Genomic DNA, 15,769 nt, shown 5'->3' with positions numbered 1-15,769 from the left:
CTTTAATAAGCGTTTCAGTTGTTTTCCAGTCTTGGAGGAGCTGTAGAGGTGCCTTCTATTGCATTGAAAGTTAGGATTTGGTTATAAATACGCTTTTCCAAACAGACGGTTAATCAGCTTCTCCCCAGGTTTCCATGCAGTATTGGGGGGGGGGGATTCCAGGGAAATAGCTAAATAAATGGCCTGTTCTGGTGGCTATACTGGAAGATGGAAAGCATCCCAGCCTGTCTAGGTACTGCAGGTGTTGGCCTGGAGTTCTGTGCACGGATTCTCTTATGATTATTGTTATGAACTTCCTATCCAAAATCCTACATTTCTTTGAAACCAACATTGGTTGTCTTACAAATAATAAAGCTGATCAAAACATGGAAATCATCCTGGTTCTGCTATGAAATAGTTTGCGGCTTTTTAAGGTGTGTCAGGTCTCTTTCCTTAAAAATACCTCTCAGAATGAAAATGTTGAGAATTACACTTCCACAAATTTGAAGCGGGGGGGGGAGGTAAGTTTGGATTCTTTCAAGTCGTATAGTCCCTGCTCAATTATATTTTTATCAGGCTTTAAGTTGCTTAGAGGAGGCTTTCATATCTCAAAATCCCTTTCTAAGATGCGTAACAACAGTTAATAGGTGAAATGACTGGGTAGAGGAAGGAAAGGTCCAAGAACTCCCATAACCTCCCTGTTGGACTCTGCAGTTCTGTAACGTTAGTTACTCGGGTGAGGCTGAACATGGCACCATACAAGCTCCTGGTTTAATCTTTGCTGCTTATGTCAGATGGTCGTGTAAATACGGGGGGCAACTGAATTGTTATGAAATGTATCTCTCTAATGGCTCCTTTGGAAAGTCTCATTAAGGTTAGTTGGCCATAATTTTCACCACTAAACACAGCTTTTGTCATGACAAATTATAAAAGTCCCAATTCTAATTCATTGTCTTTTGTGTGTTTTTATTAGGGGGGAGAAAAGATACATTTAAATTTTATCTACTTCAAATTTAAGGACGAAGTATGAAAAAGTGGAAAGATTGCTGTGTATGTGTTGGAGTAGTTATGCTCAAGCCTGCAGCCTCGTGCCTAACTCCTGATTGTTTCCCCTCTTGTTAGACTATAGAATCTAACTGGCGATGTGGGCGACATAATTTGCAAAGGATTCAGTGCCGCTCTGAAAACAGCAAAGGTGTCTACTGTTTACAGTATGATGATGAAAAGATTATCAGTGGTCTACGAGATAACTCCATTAAGGTAAACACTTTTTCAGTCTTTTTCATGGAGGTAAATGGGTAATTCTGCCTTGGAAAGGTAGCTGCTTGTGTCTCCTTGGTGATTTGTCTTGTCTCTTCATGGGACAGTATTTATCTGTGCAGGGTTTATGAAGATGTGATGTCTTCTGTAGCCCTGCAAAGTTCTCACCTGCACTTTGCTCTAGAAACTTTGGGGACTGCCAGCCAGGAGATTGATACTGCTGACTACAAAGAAATGCTTGTGAAATCAGAGTTTGCATAACATGAATGAAGACTGCATTCGCCACTGTCCTTAGTTGTTTCTCTTGCCATTGCTAGTAGTTTGCTTTCATGCTAATAGGTTGCTTTCACACTAATCATCCATGGCATTTCCTTTTGCCAAACAGGCTTATATCTTTTTGTGGTCACTGGTTATTTCACTGTTCTGTCAAAAACTTGCATCAAGGAGACTTCCTTAAGCTAAAAGGGAGACCAGGCCTACTGTTTGGACAGGCTAACTGCCCATGGATTCTTCCTGCTATCTCCAGTTTTCTTCCTTCCTTCTCTGTTGTGGCAATGTTCAAATCTTGGATTCGTGTTCTTGATAAGCCATTTATACTTCTTATTTTTAACAGATTTGGGACAAAACGAGCTTGGAATGTTTGAAAGTATTAACAGGACATACTGGCTCAGTTCTTTGTCTGCAGTATGATGAAAGAGTCATTGTAACTGGATCTTCAGATTCTACAGTGAGGTGAGTGTTAAGTTTTTGCACTGGGCATATTTACAATAATCTGCAAATATCAGAAAACATCCCTAATATGAATGTGATAATATATCACATTCAAGATATTCACACTTGGCAAAGCAACACATTCTATAAATGTTTTTCCAAATCTGTCTCATTTTTTCTAGTGTTAAGAATTTTGAAGGAATGTGACCTGTATGATTTAAGGCATGTCCTGAAGTTGCAGAATGGCTGATGGCCAACTATACAATAATTTCCTCATTTAGGGTTTCTTGTACTGCCTTCTGACATCTCTTAATTATGAGTATTAATGAAAGGGTACTTGGTCTATATGGAGCACTTATCTGACAGCAATTTTAATGTTAGTGAGTTTAAATTCTTGTATGAATTCAATGGTCAGTAGATGTCCAACAAAGATGCTCAGATGCAGTTCAGTGGAAGGGCCTCGTTGTCTTCTGGTGTCTTGCATTGGTATACCAATGTAAATTTCTTTAAAACTTTTAAAAAATTAAGAACTTACCATAACACCCTTCAGGTAATATAAATTAAGTAGTGATTTTTCACTTCATGTAAGCTAGTAGGTAGCCCTGGAGGGTGCTACATCCCAGTTGCCTCTGATGTGTGCTAAGGGTGAATGAATGGTGTAAAACTGAAAAAATCATATTGGATAGTATTTGTTTTGGTCTGATCCACCAATTTGTACATCATACAGGTTTTAGTCATCCTGGAAGAGTTATAGAATTGTGGTAATTGTTAAACAGCCCTTTCTCTTAGCAGCGGTCCCAGCTTAGGCATTTCCTGGCCTAATTGTTCACTGCTGTTAATTGTTGCTTGTGAGTCTGAGATGTGAACTAGGATACTTCCCCAGTTGCTGTCTTCCTGCCTTCCCCAAGCCCTAAGAGGTGTTAAGCAACTAGAGAGCTCTCCATTAGAGACAGTAGCACACGTGTGCGTGTTTACACTTTATACTGTGCATAGCCATCATCCTTCATTTGGAATAAAATTCTTTTGCAGAGTTTGGGATGTAAATACAGGTGAAGTTCTGAACACGTTGATTCATCACAACGAGGCCGTGCTTCATTTGAGGTTCAGTAATGGCTTAATGGTGACATGCTCAAAGGACAGATCGATTGCTGTTTGGGATATGGCATCACCTACTGACATCACCCTGCGCCGTGTCTTAGTTGGCCATCGTGCTGCTGTTAACGTGGTAGACTTCGATGACAAGTATATTGTGTCAGCGTCAGGTGACAGGACCATTAAAGTAAGTTGGCAGAGCTCTGATCTAGGTCTGCATGCCTACCAAGCCAGAAAAGCTTCTGAGTGTTACTCAACTCTGAATAGCCAAGGTGTTCATAAGCAGTTCTGTGCCTTTTTCTTTACCATTCGGCAAGCTGCTTCCTCTTGCTAACTGTTAATGTCTTTATGTGCATAGCTAGGCTCATAACGTTTTTGTGGCTTCTGTTGTACAATTGCAAAAAAGTAAAGCCCACTTGCTGTTTGAACTCTAGTCTCAAGATAGGTTTGTTTGTTAAATGCGGCACAATTTGTGCCTTTTTCCAAGCAGTATTTTTTATTTCAATTGGCAGTCCTGTTCCAGACGTGAAATTTATCAGCAGTTGCCTTTCCTCACCACACCTTCCCAGCAGCTCAACCAGACTTTGCCATGTTTGAAGAATTAAGAGGTGGTATTTGAAGACTATTACATACCAGAAGATTTGAGTTACTCAAGAGTGTATTAATATAACAAAGGCGTTTCCACCCTTCCCTCTCTAGAACCAGAGCTACTTTAGACTGTGCCAAAAAGCTCTTGCAGTTTAATGTCCAAATATCTGCCAAAGATCCTGCTACACTCTGTGTTGGAAAATGAGCCACTGGATAGTCTACGTTACAACTTCAATTACAGTTCATTAAAAATGGACAAAGTTGATTGAATCATTTAATGTTAAGACAGAAGCAGCCACCAAGCTTTTATAGGCCATGGTTTTGGCCTTCTCTTACTAGTAGATTGCTAGCAATTTATTTGGTAAAAAAATGTGGGGTTTCTGTGTATGTGATAACTTCCACTTTTAAAAATGATTACTAACTTATCAAGATTCAAGTGTAATCAAGTTTTTGAAATCATTTGGGGTAGTCTCTACCACCTGAAAATATTTTATATACATCCTTCCCAACTTTTCTCATGGACTCAATGTGCAATAGCAGTGCCCATGGCTCTTGTCACTGGTAGGTTCCTTCCCATAGTGCCAGTTTTCCATTAATGCCAGGTACCCACTCTTTGCCTGTAAAAATACTATGCGAGTTTTCATTCCACTGTCCAGCAAAGGTCAGCCTCAGACCTCTTCCGTTTATGAATTCGTAACGGTTTCTGTTGAAATTCAAAAACCTTGTTTGGGCGTAATTCTGAGGAGCGTTTATTCCATGTTTCACAGGTCTGGAGTACAAGTACGTGCGAGTTTGTTCGTACTCTAAATGGGCACAAGCGTGGCATTGCATGCCTCCAGTACAGGGATCGACTAGTTGTCAGTGGATCTTCAGACAATACCATTAGGTGGGTGCCCATGAGCTGCTATTGGTATGTAACACTGTACATTTGCCTGTGTGAAAATAGGATTTCCTCTGACCTTTGATGCAGTCCTGCACTGCTGCATGTACAAAACATCCTTGGTATGTCTTGCTATTGGATGTGTATGCAGATGATGTATAACTGAAACTTAATTCAGTGTGAGAGTAAACATATCCCTTCCCTGTGGAAAAGTGGGACACTGAGGTTTATATCAAAGGTAACCAAGACTTCTTATCTATTTCTGTAGTTTATCACCTTGTCTTCTGCTTGGAGAGATGAAGATGATGTTGGTCACCGGTTTTCTTAATTATTTTCTTAATCTCTAATCACTGTTTTATGCAGAATAGAAAAAAACTATATTAAAGTTTCCCCAGATAATTTAAGAAGTATCCAGCCTTTACTTGTATGTAATTTTGAATGACTAGATTAATTTTGATATACTGCAGCTGCAACCCAAGCTTATCTCTGAATTGCCTGCAACGAACATCTCATGGTTCTACCATCTGCCTTTTTAAGCAACTTATGTGATATTTCCCACAGAAAACCATTCAGTAGCATGCTTAAATCACTACATGTGAGACTGAGGGACAGTGCTGAACCTGAAGTACTCAGAGACTTTCTCCTCTATTCTCTTTAGGCTATGGGACATTGAATGTGGTGCCTGTTTAAGAGTATTAGAAGGCCATGAAGAACTGGTTCGATGCATCAGGTTTGACAATAAGAGGATTGTTAGTGGAGCCTACGATGGGTATGTTTTTGAAAGCAATTCAAAAAAATTTTGCTTTTCCTAATAAAGCATCTTCTGAAAGCCATTGAGCCTTTGTTCTCTTGTGTAAGGGTTCCTTTCTGATTTTACTAATGGATCAACATTCAACCAAGTGGCTTCTGCTTGAGCATTTCAACACAGCAGGCTGCAGTTTTAAGTAGCCAAGAAGCTGTTTTTCTGGGGCTCTTTAGCACACTCCTGAATTGTGTTATCACTCGAGTTTGACTTTCCGTAGAATGTAAACTTTTGTTTGGCTGAAGTGACAGCCGCTCTTAACTGTATTCCTTTGTTTCTTCCCTCAGGAATTGCTCCTTGCCAGGTCCTGTGTGCTTAGAGTAGTTTAGGCTTTCTATTTTTATAAGACAGCAGCACTGAAAATGTTTATTGTGAGTGTAAATATATCTTGTGGGGCTCTCGGAACTCTTCAGTGACCATCTCTGGTAGGTTGAAGGCAGGAGCCCCACTGTTACCACTTCTGACTTGCTCAATATTTTCAGTGTGCAGCGGATTCAGGACAGCTTACATCCATGTCCAAAGTCTCCATTTCTTTCTCTGTCTGATTTATACTTCAAGTGAAGAGTAGAGTTACTGAAAACAATTCTTGAACTGTGTTTGTCTCTAACCTTTTATTTGGGTTTAGTGTCTCACTGGGATTGGCAGTCTCAGCTTAATTCCCCTTGGAACTTTGCACCTCATCAGTAGTTCTGCAAGCTTTTGAGATCTTCTGCAGTTCCAAAATGGCTTGTGCATATATAGTTAATTTGTCTTTCATATAACCAACCTACTTGGTCCATCACAAAGACATCACTGTATTTGCTGCTAAAAAGAAATACAAAACTGTGTTTTACGAGATTTAGTGTTAGTATTTTAGTGAAGATTGATTCTAACATTTTGCTTGATCCTGATGAACTAGCTGTAGGGAAAATCTGGCATACTTCTCATTGCTTTAGATGTTTCTTCTATGCTTATACTTGAAACAACGCTTTCATAATGACCTCCTTATTTTACTTTATAGCAAAATTAAAGTTTGGGACTTGCAAGCTGCTCTTGACCCTCGTGCCCCAGCAAGTACATTATGCTTGCGTACGTTAGTGGTATGTAAAATTAATTCATTTGGGGTTATCTGAAATCTTTTATTTGTGAGTGAGAGGCATTTTATTACATTGTAGTGGGATAGGTGAAAAACCCAGGATGTTTTATAAAGCCTAGGCTGCTGCTTATTCTAAGAATAAAGAAAAAAATACATATTGTTAAATCCTGAATGATTTGGATCTGAGCTTAAAAGAAAGATCAAGTTTTTCTAGTTTGAGATTCTCAGATACTCTTAAAAAAAAAAACATCAGCATGACACTGTATCAAATAATTCTAGTTATTGGTGTGTTTCTGTAATATCATTGTAGTGCTGGCTTTGAATTTCCTCTTATTAAAAAGAGGGGAGGAATCTTGTGAGCCTTTCCCAAACCTTTCTCCTAACCTTTCGGTTTGGAAGGAAGAGATGTGAAGCGGGAGGGGAGGTTGAGTCGAATGGATTACCACAGGAACACTAACCACCACAGAGGACTATCAGATTTAAAGGCTGTTGCTTAAGTTATATTTTTCTTTGTAATGAGGGTTTTGGTTTATGACAGTAGACTTGATTAAAAAAAAAAAATTAGGGAAATGAGTTAATTGTTCTTTTCACTGGAATGTGCATGAAATTTTATTTCAGGAGTCAGTTTGACAAGCTAGTAGCAACCCAAAGTTGCTGTCTTTATGTGATGGTAACTGCCATATTCAGCATGTGCTTGGCCTTTCCAACACCTAAAGAAGTGTTTATGTGGCCAGAAAGGCTTCTAATTTTTCTTTCTTTTTAGTAGTCTTTACATAGAGATGAGATTTAACTCTTCTTTTATTCCATGTGAATGCGGTGTATTTAGTTTTACTGAAAAAGTTGATTCTTTCCCTTCTGTGGGTATACTGTAGCTCAGGTTATAGTTTGGAGATCAGTCCAACAGCTTTGATTAGTTCTCTAATAAAAGTAGTGTACTCCTTTTATAAAAAATGGATAAGCAGGATGAAGAGGAGAACCTTTTCTGGGCCTCTTAGTGCCATTTTGAAACTTCTTGAAAGAGCTGATAGAGCATGTACTCCTCCACCTCCCTTTCTTATGGCAGCATTTGAACATGGTCTGTCTTGACTAGTAAGTGAGCCATAATGATCCTTTCAACAGCGTGTTCTAGATGAAGCTGTGATGTGGTATATTAGGGCTATACAAAAATGGAGTTAGCAGCAGTGCTGAATGCAAATGTTAGGTAAGAGAAGTAGCCCTGGCAGATTGTCAGTGCTAGCCAATCTTCTAAATTGTTGCTGCTTGATTGATAGGCTGCTTTTGTCTTTAATAATCTCAGGCTCTACAGCTCACCCCTCCAGGGGGAGGCTCAGGGTTTACAAGCACTGGATTTGGAAGCCATGTGTTTTGCTGAAAAAAACCTTACATACAAAATCAGCTTTTCTTAAACTCAAGTGGAATTATAACTAAGGGTTTCTTAACTAGCACACCAGTGTTTGAATACACCGTTCTGTGTCCAGATACATGTGTGAGTACAAATGTAGTGAAATGTTATCCTCTTCTTACCTTGCTGTTACTCGCAGGAACATTCAGGACGTGTCTTTAGACTCCAGTTTGATGAATTTCAGATCATTAGTAGTTCCCATGACGATACAATTCTGATTTGGGATTTCTTAAATGTGCCACCCAGTGCCCAGAATGAGACCCGCTCTCCATCTAGAACATACACTTACATCTCCAGATAACAGTCTGCACTTTACTACCCTTGGAAGGTAAGTGTCCCTCTTTTTATTGGATGTATCATAAATATCTGGAATTATCACTCTGCCTGCAGGTTGGCTTAGTCAAAACAACAAGGTGATGTTTTCCTTAGGAGAATAAAACCTATTTGTGCCACTTCTTTCACTATTTAGTCTTTGGTCGTGCTTGAGCTTATAAAACTTGTCATGCCATGTTAGCTTACCCGCTTCTATAATATAATCCCTCCTGTTGATCATTGTGTACTTCAGGTATTATATGGAAATTTATTACACATTCACAATGTTCTTGGAAATGGAGGAGAATTGGTGTATTGCTCAGGTATTCTAGATATCCTGTGAAATCAGAGCCTTTTAGAGTTCTCGATGCATCTGCTCACTATGTGAAGCTTTGTAATGGCATTGTAATGCATTTCTAGTAAACTGAACCTGTGTATGATCTTTGGACAAATGCTCATCAGAAATGAGCAGTTCTGTGATAACAGCAAATAGTAGGGAAAGCTTTCAAAACTAAAAATTACATCGTGTTAGGCAGCATGACAACTCAGAGCTGTCAGAAACGGTGCACATGAACTTTGCCTATTTTGTTTCTGTTTTTCTGCAAGTCAGCTTCTGTTAGTTCTTGAAGCACAGCGGGTAAAAGCTCCGCTGTAGATCTGTTTGTTAGAACAGTGGATTCTTTTCCTTATGTCATCTATGTTGCTGCCAACAATTGCACTTCAAACTATAAATAGCTGTGAATGCTGGGACTTGGAAACACAGAAATTGCCTTACCAAAGCAGAGCAGTCGCCCCTTTCTCCAGTGCCCCATCTCTGCCAGTGCTGAGACTGGATGCTTCCAAGGAAGTGGAGACACCGCAGCAAGAGGAGTTAGGAGTAACATTGCCCCAACAGGAAGGATTTATTTTAAGTAGATAATTGGTAGTTTGCTTAAACATTGTGGGAAAAGCTTTCCCTGTCTTCATGTAAGCATGGATTTTCATTATCTATCTGTATATATTTATCCCTGCTGTGGCAATGAGTTCCTCAGGTTTTCCACTCCTTCTGAAGGATCTCTGATTCTGGCTAGGAAATACCTTCCCTTGTGAAGACACACTTTCCTTCCTTGAGATGCTGGTTCTTAATTAGTTTTTTTTCACCTGTAAGTGTTCCTCAGGAAAGTGTTGGATGTCTTTCCTACTAACTGAACTCCTACTCATTTAAAAAAAAAAGGCAAAGATAACATCCTCTCTGGCTATAACACTTGGATCTGTTGGCTCATTACATTTCACAGAGGGTCAAAGCAAAAAGCTGGCCATTGCTAGACTGAGTTGCCTGTCTTTCTGAACCTGTAATTACTTAATATAATTAGGCCCATGATTAAGGAAGAACTCTTATGCTATGATGATGAGCTAGTGTGCAGAATCAGCAGTTAATGGAACTTCCCCTGAAAACCACATTTTAAGAACACTGCTGCAAGGGTAGTGTCGTGGTTTAGCCCCAGCCGGCAGCTAAGCACCACGCAGCTGCTCGCTCGCTCCCCCCCAGTGGGATGGGGGAGAGAATCGGAAGAGCACAAGAAAACTCGTGGGTTGAGATAAGAACAGTTTAATAATTGGAACAAAATAATAGTAATAATAATAATGAATTGTAATGAGAAGGAAAACAACGAGAGAGAGAGGAACAAAACCCAAGGGAGGGAAAAAGAAAAAAAAATTTTTTTTCAAAAAAAGATACAACCGCTCACCACCCACCGACCGACGCCCAGCCAGTCCCCGAGCAGCGATCGCTACCCCCCGGCCAACTCCCCCAGTTTATATACTGGGCATGACATCATATGGTATGGAATAGCCCTTTGGTCAGTTTGGATCTACTATCCTGGGCTGTGCCCCCTCCCATTTCTTGTGCACCTGGCAGAGCATGGGAAGCTGAAAAAGTCCTTGACTAGTGTAAACACCGCTTGGCAACAGCCAAAACCTCAGTGTGTTATCAACATTATTCTCATACTAAAATCCAAAACACAGCACTATACCAGCTACTAGGAAGAAAATTAACTCTATCCCAGCTGAAACCAGGACAGTAGTTTAGTAAAACTCATGGACTTCCTTATCCTGCCTGCAGTAGGACAGCAGAAATCTGAAAAGGCTAAATTGCTAAACTGAATGCTTGTACAGGGTGAGGAAGTGGCTAAAGACAAAACTTTCTGGGAGGTAAATCCTGAAACTACCCAGGTCCTCCAGCACTGCTTACTTGTGACTTCCACTTCAAAATGATTTTGTTTGATCCAGGATGACATACTCGTATCCTACTTGTGGTGCGGTCACTGATGGTAACATCCTTAGGGACTTTGTCCTGCTCCTTTTAAGACTGAGATACTGCCATTGGCTTCTGTGCCACCTGGGTCCCTACCTAGGTGAACTTCTGCTGTGGAAGCTCCAAGGCTTGTTGAAGTTGAATGGTTTTCCCTCCCTATGGAAAACTTTTTCTTCTTAAAATAATTCTTTGGGTTTTTTCCCTTGCCTTTTCAGGCATATAGGATAGGCTGCGTGAGAAGACGACATTAGTTTTAGGAACAATCTCCATCTATCTTCCAGTTCATACACCAGTAATTTCTTCTGTTAACTTATAAGATAATCTGAGATTGACAATTTTTTGTTGTTGTTTTTGTTTTTTAAAAAAAATTACAGAAGTATATTTGGCAAGTTTCTTCTATTAGCTTTACTTCATGGAAAAGCTATACATAGAGTGTCTTAAGCACAAAAGAAATCAGGAGTTGAATAAAATTTATATCAATTTGCTTGACCAGCTACATGCTGGTGTCTTACTTTCCTCTCTTGCCACGTGTGGCCCACAAGACCCACTGTCATTGAGATTTGTCAGTGAAATATGAAATGCCTTTGGCAGTGTGTTCTTCCGTTCAAATTCTGCACACTTGACAGTTTTCCACAGCTTATGCCTGACTTGTCCCGTGACGCACAGCTGAAACCATGCGGCCCTCCACATCCTGGGAGTTGTTGGTGTTGGTAATGACAGTCCCTTAATAATTATTTCCTATATAGGAGAGATGCTGTGATGTCACTTTTTGACAGGTTTGTCTGACTTCAGAATCCAAAAAACATAAATCTACATAAAATTATGGTAAAACAGCTAATATTTCATTATGACATTTAATGCAATAGTTTTATATGCTTTCAAACATTATAGTTTTCTGACTTTTGAAGCAGCCCTGTACGCTTTTTTACAAGGCTTGCAGTGTTCCGTCTCTTCAAAATGGATCATTTTTGACAGTCCTGGCAGTTGGCTGTGAGAGTTTTATTGCTTTCTGTTGAATTCCTGTTGTTTATTGTAACATGATAAAAATTGTTACCATATGATAGTCTAATATTCTTATATTAAGCACTAGGCCTTGGGCTGGGGGAAGGGAAGTCAAGGGGAAGTGCCAAAAGATGTTTTAACCTTTCGTGGGAATTTCGTATCAGAAGAGGGTGGTTGTCTGTAGTCCATAAAAATGATTTTGGGAAGTGGCAGGTAAGATCAAAGTTCAGGTTTAATTACACTAAGAATTTGCCCTGGCTCCAAGCTAATAATGGAGTCATGTGGCTGGAAAAGGTAACCAAAATATAAAATTACTTGAGTTTTTTGCTTGTTTTCTTAAAACCCCATGTATTAAAGCAACTGAACTTTGTATCCTGTGCAAAGCTTGCTCCTCTGCAGTGTGGTGAAGAAAGGAAAATTTTTCTCACAGTTGTATGTACGTCACTTTCAGTAAACAGCGTTCAGCATTTAGCAAGACTAGCTGGTGGTTCACCTGTTAGTCCCCAAGAGAGTTTTTGATTCTTACTACATGTAAGAAAGCTGCCAAGCTATAGGTGGCCCCCCAAGGACTAGTGCCATTGAGAATCTTGCTCTGACTTCAGCTGAATTCAGAGCATATTCTACAGCAAAGAGAGTGTCCTGTGGAGGTGCATCTCTCTTGAAGGAAGGACTTCTAGCACAGAGGGAAGTATTTAACAGCGAGCACCTGCTGAATGTGTTGCATTCCTCACAGGTTTTTTGCCCTTTTAGTTTCAGCCTGGAGTGCAAAAGATGGTGTGGGCCTAACCGCCTCCACATGTCTCCAAATGTTGCTTTTTGATTTGTATCTTCTGTCAGTTCATCTTGTCTTTTGTCTTTTTCAGGGTTTCACAGTCTTGAACTACTGGATTTTTGGCTACTACATGCCTGAAGATGTTGATTGACAGCTAAAGTCAGAATTGGTTCTAGATGCTGTGTAGATGCAAAGCAGCACAATTCTATATCTAAATTCCTTAATCTTTCCTGCTCTCAGTGGTCGTCTTTGACTCTACTACAAATTTACTGACTTCGAGTAGATGAATTTCAGAAGCCTGTCCTTCCCTGCAATGAGAAATCCAAAGCTTCACATGTAAATTGTCTGTAGAAACTGAACTCTGATGGCTTGTTTTTCAGAAATAAATCAGAAGTCAAGAAAGGACTTGGCCTAATTTATATTGCTTTGCACTTTTGTCTGACTTTAAAGAAAAAACATTCTCCAATGAAATTTGGGTGCCAAACACATACCCAGAATGTACAGAGCTTTGCTTTCGAAGTCACCATTGTCCTTTAGACTTTACTCTCATGACAGATTCAGAGCCTGTTTTGTTTGATAGGAGTGTACGTTGGACTCTTAGAAATATTTCTGAATTGCTCAGTAATATTTTTGGATTACAGTTTACTTGTTTCTGCACCAATAATTTCTTTTAAATTAAAGATTACCTGTAATTCAGGCTAGGTTATCTAAACTAGTTGTATAGCACTGTCTTTTCCTTTTAACTGTGCTCTGTACTACAGCCGTCCTATGCTTCCTAATGTTTGGTATACTAAAACCTTTCCATGTGTGCTTGCCTCATTTCAAATACTGTATAAGCATGTAGATATAATGTACATAACAGTGTAACCTCCGGGTGCTAGGCGTCAGGATTTCCTGACACTACACACTAATACAAAATGTGGTAGCACTTGGCAGCAGGATATTCTAACTACTGGCACTGTAGGGGTTAATATGAGTTACCTAGACATTTTCTCTGCAAAAGGAGGTTTTCAGTATTCATTAGGATTTTTTTAATGGGAACTACATATTTTAAAATGTAATTTCTAAACTTTTTAAAAATTAAAAAATGTTTAATTTATGTTCCGTATCTTATATTTTTTTGCTGCAGTATTTACAGATGTCTTTCTTTTAACACCAGTAGGTCCTCACAGATGCCTACTGATGTCCTTCTCTAGCATTAGTTTGGCTGCTCAATGGAGAAGATGCCATGGGCCAAAGTTAAATTTATTTATGTTTGATTTGTAACACTTCCTTATGGTGGAGTGGAGGTCCCTTCAAGTCAATGCTCTGGTTACCATGCTGATTACCATGCTAGTTTTCTTTTCCGTAGCTATCAGCTGTGACCGTGTTGCAATGTCCTGGTCATGGTTCCTCTTCATTAGCATGCTTTTATTAGGAAGTCTCAGTAGTTTCTTCTTATGTTGGCATAGTCTCCCCTCTAATTTATGTGGTCATATAAGCGCTACTGCATTTTTCTTATGTCAGAATAAGATATGGATAAATGCAAACGTGAATATTTTATCCGCATTAGCTGTGTGTGACTACGCCTGTCGGTGGCTTTTCTTTAATGCTTCAGTGGAGCTCAGCGTGAAATCCGCCTGTTTTCCTGGGGACGATGTGTGCTGGCACAGAAATGTATTGTCGTTCCTTTGATCATTTATACGTTGTGTTTTTGTCCTCTGGCAGCACTTTCTTGGGTTTGCATTTTTCCCTTTTACAATCAGAAAGGTTAGGGGATGTCCGATTGCCGAGGGATCGCTCCCACGTTACCAGCGGAATGGCCATGGTTAGACGCATCGTTTCAGAGAAAGCCTACATCAAGGCATTACCAAACCATTACAGAAGTGCGACTTAAGGTTTTCTCCTCTTCACCCTTCACATTGAGAGAGGTGTTGGGATCAGCGTTTAAGCTAAGCTCCCATTTACGTGCTACTACAACAATATTTATTTCATCAAGATGACCGAATGTGATGAAGTACAGAAGATTAAAAACACGCTCCTAAGCGTCCATAAGATCGCTTTTTGGTAAGCTTGACAGTAGTTCGTGAAAGTGTCTTACTTTACCCTTCTCATCTAATAGCTTTAATATTAAACTGTTTAAAAAGAAAAATGTATCGCAACCCTAAAGAAAAAGGTATTTGTTTCCGAAGAATGGAGTCCTTTTTTTTAAATGCATGTGTAAGATTTAAATTCATGTTTTTCCTTGGGAGATAATGGTATTTGAACATGCAGTCTAAACTTTTTTGTGCTTTGTGTAACATAGCAGTGGACTTCTGTGATTGGCACCCAAGGAACTTCACTCCTGGGATTAATGGTAGTGATCCTGGCTGCACTCTGGACTTTGTTTTGCTAACCATAATTGAGCAACTGTACATTACTGCTATATTAATGTTTCAAAGCACTGGGATAGTCTAATTCTAACTTGTAATTATGTTTGCCAATTATCTGTTTGGAAAGTTGGTGTATGAACAGCTTCTTGAAACTGTTAAATTGTACAGATATCGTTCATGATCTAAAGCTTTGTACTGTGGAATGTGCTTAATAAAAAAAAAGTTTGAACTTAAGTTGTCAAATAAATGGACAAGTAATGTAATCTAACCAAACATCAGTATTATGCATTAGTTAATGCAAGTTCAGCGCGCAGTTACACTAACTCAGAGCTCATGTTGGTAAGAGTTCCCCTTTGGGCCACGTTGGGCGCTGGCGTCGATGGTACTAACCCAGTGGGTGCCTTTCCCCGGTCATTCAGCAGTGCCCAGCACAAGGCATGTGGCTACTGGGCCAAAGCATTTCGAGTCTGAAAGGCGTCTGCGGTGGCCCAGCTGCATGCTTCAGCACGGGTGTGTGCAGTTCTGAGATGTTTTTTTACCCTTCTGTTTGTTACAGTGCATACTTTGGGAGGATGCAGTGAAAAACAGAGCTGAGCTAGTTCACCCATCTCAGAGGAAGTTAACTCCTTTGCTTTGCTGCAGCACTTCCGTGTCACACATCAGCAGAAACATCGCAAGAAGAATTTTTTCTTTATCAATAATGCAGATAGAATTTTTAAAATATTACCATTTTCTTGGCTGCTAAAGCAACCGATGTTCATGCCCTGAGCCCTGTGCAAAGGGTCTTCCAGTGCTAGCTCTGTCTCAGAAACTTTTTCTTGGGTTTTGTTTAGTTACTGTGCAGTGACTAGTGAGAATAAGTGATTCAAAGTTCTCATCTTTGCGCTTTATCGCCTGGTGTTCTGTCAGGAGTTTTATTTGTGAGTTAAGTTTGCTTTTAAACAATTGGCAAAGTTGCTGCTGCGTGGTTAATGAGTTGCTCCAGTTCATTTCTGAACGATCAGACCAGAAGTGATTGATCGTGCAGATGCTCTGCTACTCCGTCATGCCAGTAGCACAAGGGGACTGGCCAGGATCTTGCTGTCTTGTCATGCCCTGCTGCTATGAGGGCAGCAGGGCATGAAAACCTCTTCTAAAATCATCGTGCTTCAGCCTCTCTGCAGTGCTTGAGCTGACTTTGTATGCTCACCATGGGGCTCACCAGTGATCTTCTCTTGAAACTGTTATTTTTGGTAAGGTGTATGTTGGAA

General features: G+C 39.8%; 1 protein-coding gene across 4 annotated transcripts in view; it reads left to right on the top strand.

Moving 5' to 3' along the window:
- The window catches only part of FBXW11 (F-box and WD repeat domain containing 11), a 78,654-nt gene extending 63,901 nt beyond the window's left edge, over positions 1–14,753 (top strand). For all 4 annotated transcript variants that reach the window (XM_072872545.1, XM_072872544.1, XM_072872543.1 and 1 more), the window contains 8 exons: positions 1,102–1,239; positions 1,853–1,971; positions 2,980–3,229; positions 4,398–4,516; positions 5,169–5,279; positions 6,313–6,391; positions 7,929–8,117; positions 12,260–14,753. In XM_072872545.1, coding sequence (XP_072728646.1) covers positions 1,102–1,239; positions 1,853–1,971; positions 2,980–3,229; positions 4,398–4,516; positions 5,169–5,279; positions 6,313–6,391; positions 7,929–8,090 — 978 coding nt within the window. In that variant the 3' untranslated portion in view covers positions 8,091–8,117; positions 12,260–14,753. The remainder of the gene's footprint in view (positions 1–1,101; positions 1,240–1,852; positions 1,972–2,979; positions 3,230–4,397; positions 4,517–5,168; positions 5,280–6,312; positions 6,392–7,928; positions 8,118–12,259) is intronic.
- Positions 14,754–15,769: the final 1,016 nt, after the last annotated feature.

Source organism: Ciconia boyciana, chromosome 9 (genome assembly GCF_034638445.1).
Source record: "Ciconia boyciana chromosome 9, ASM3463844v1, whole genome shotgun sequence".
Taxonomy (NCBI): Eukaryota; Metazoa; Chordata; class Aves; order Ciconiiformes; family Ciconiidae; genus Ciconia; species Ciconia boyciana.
The sequence above is the reverse complement of the archived record's forward strand: the minus strand, read 5'-3'. Positions and strand labels throughout refer to the sequence as shown.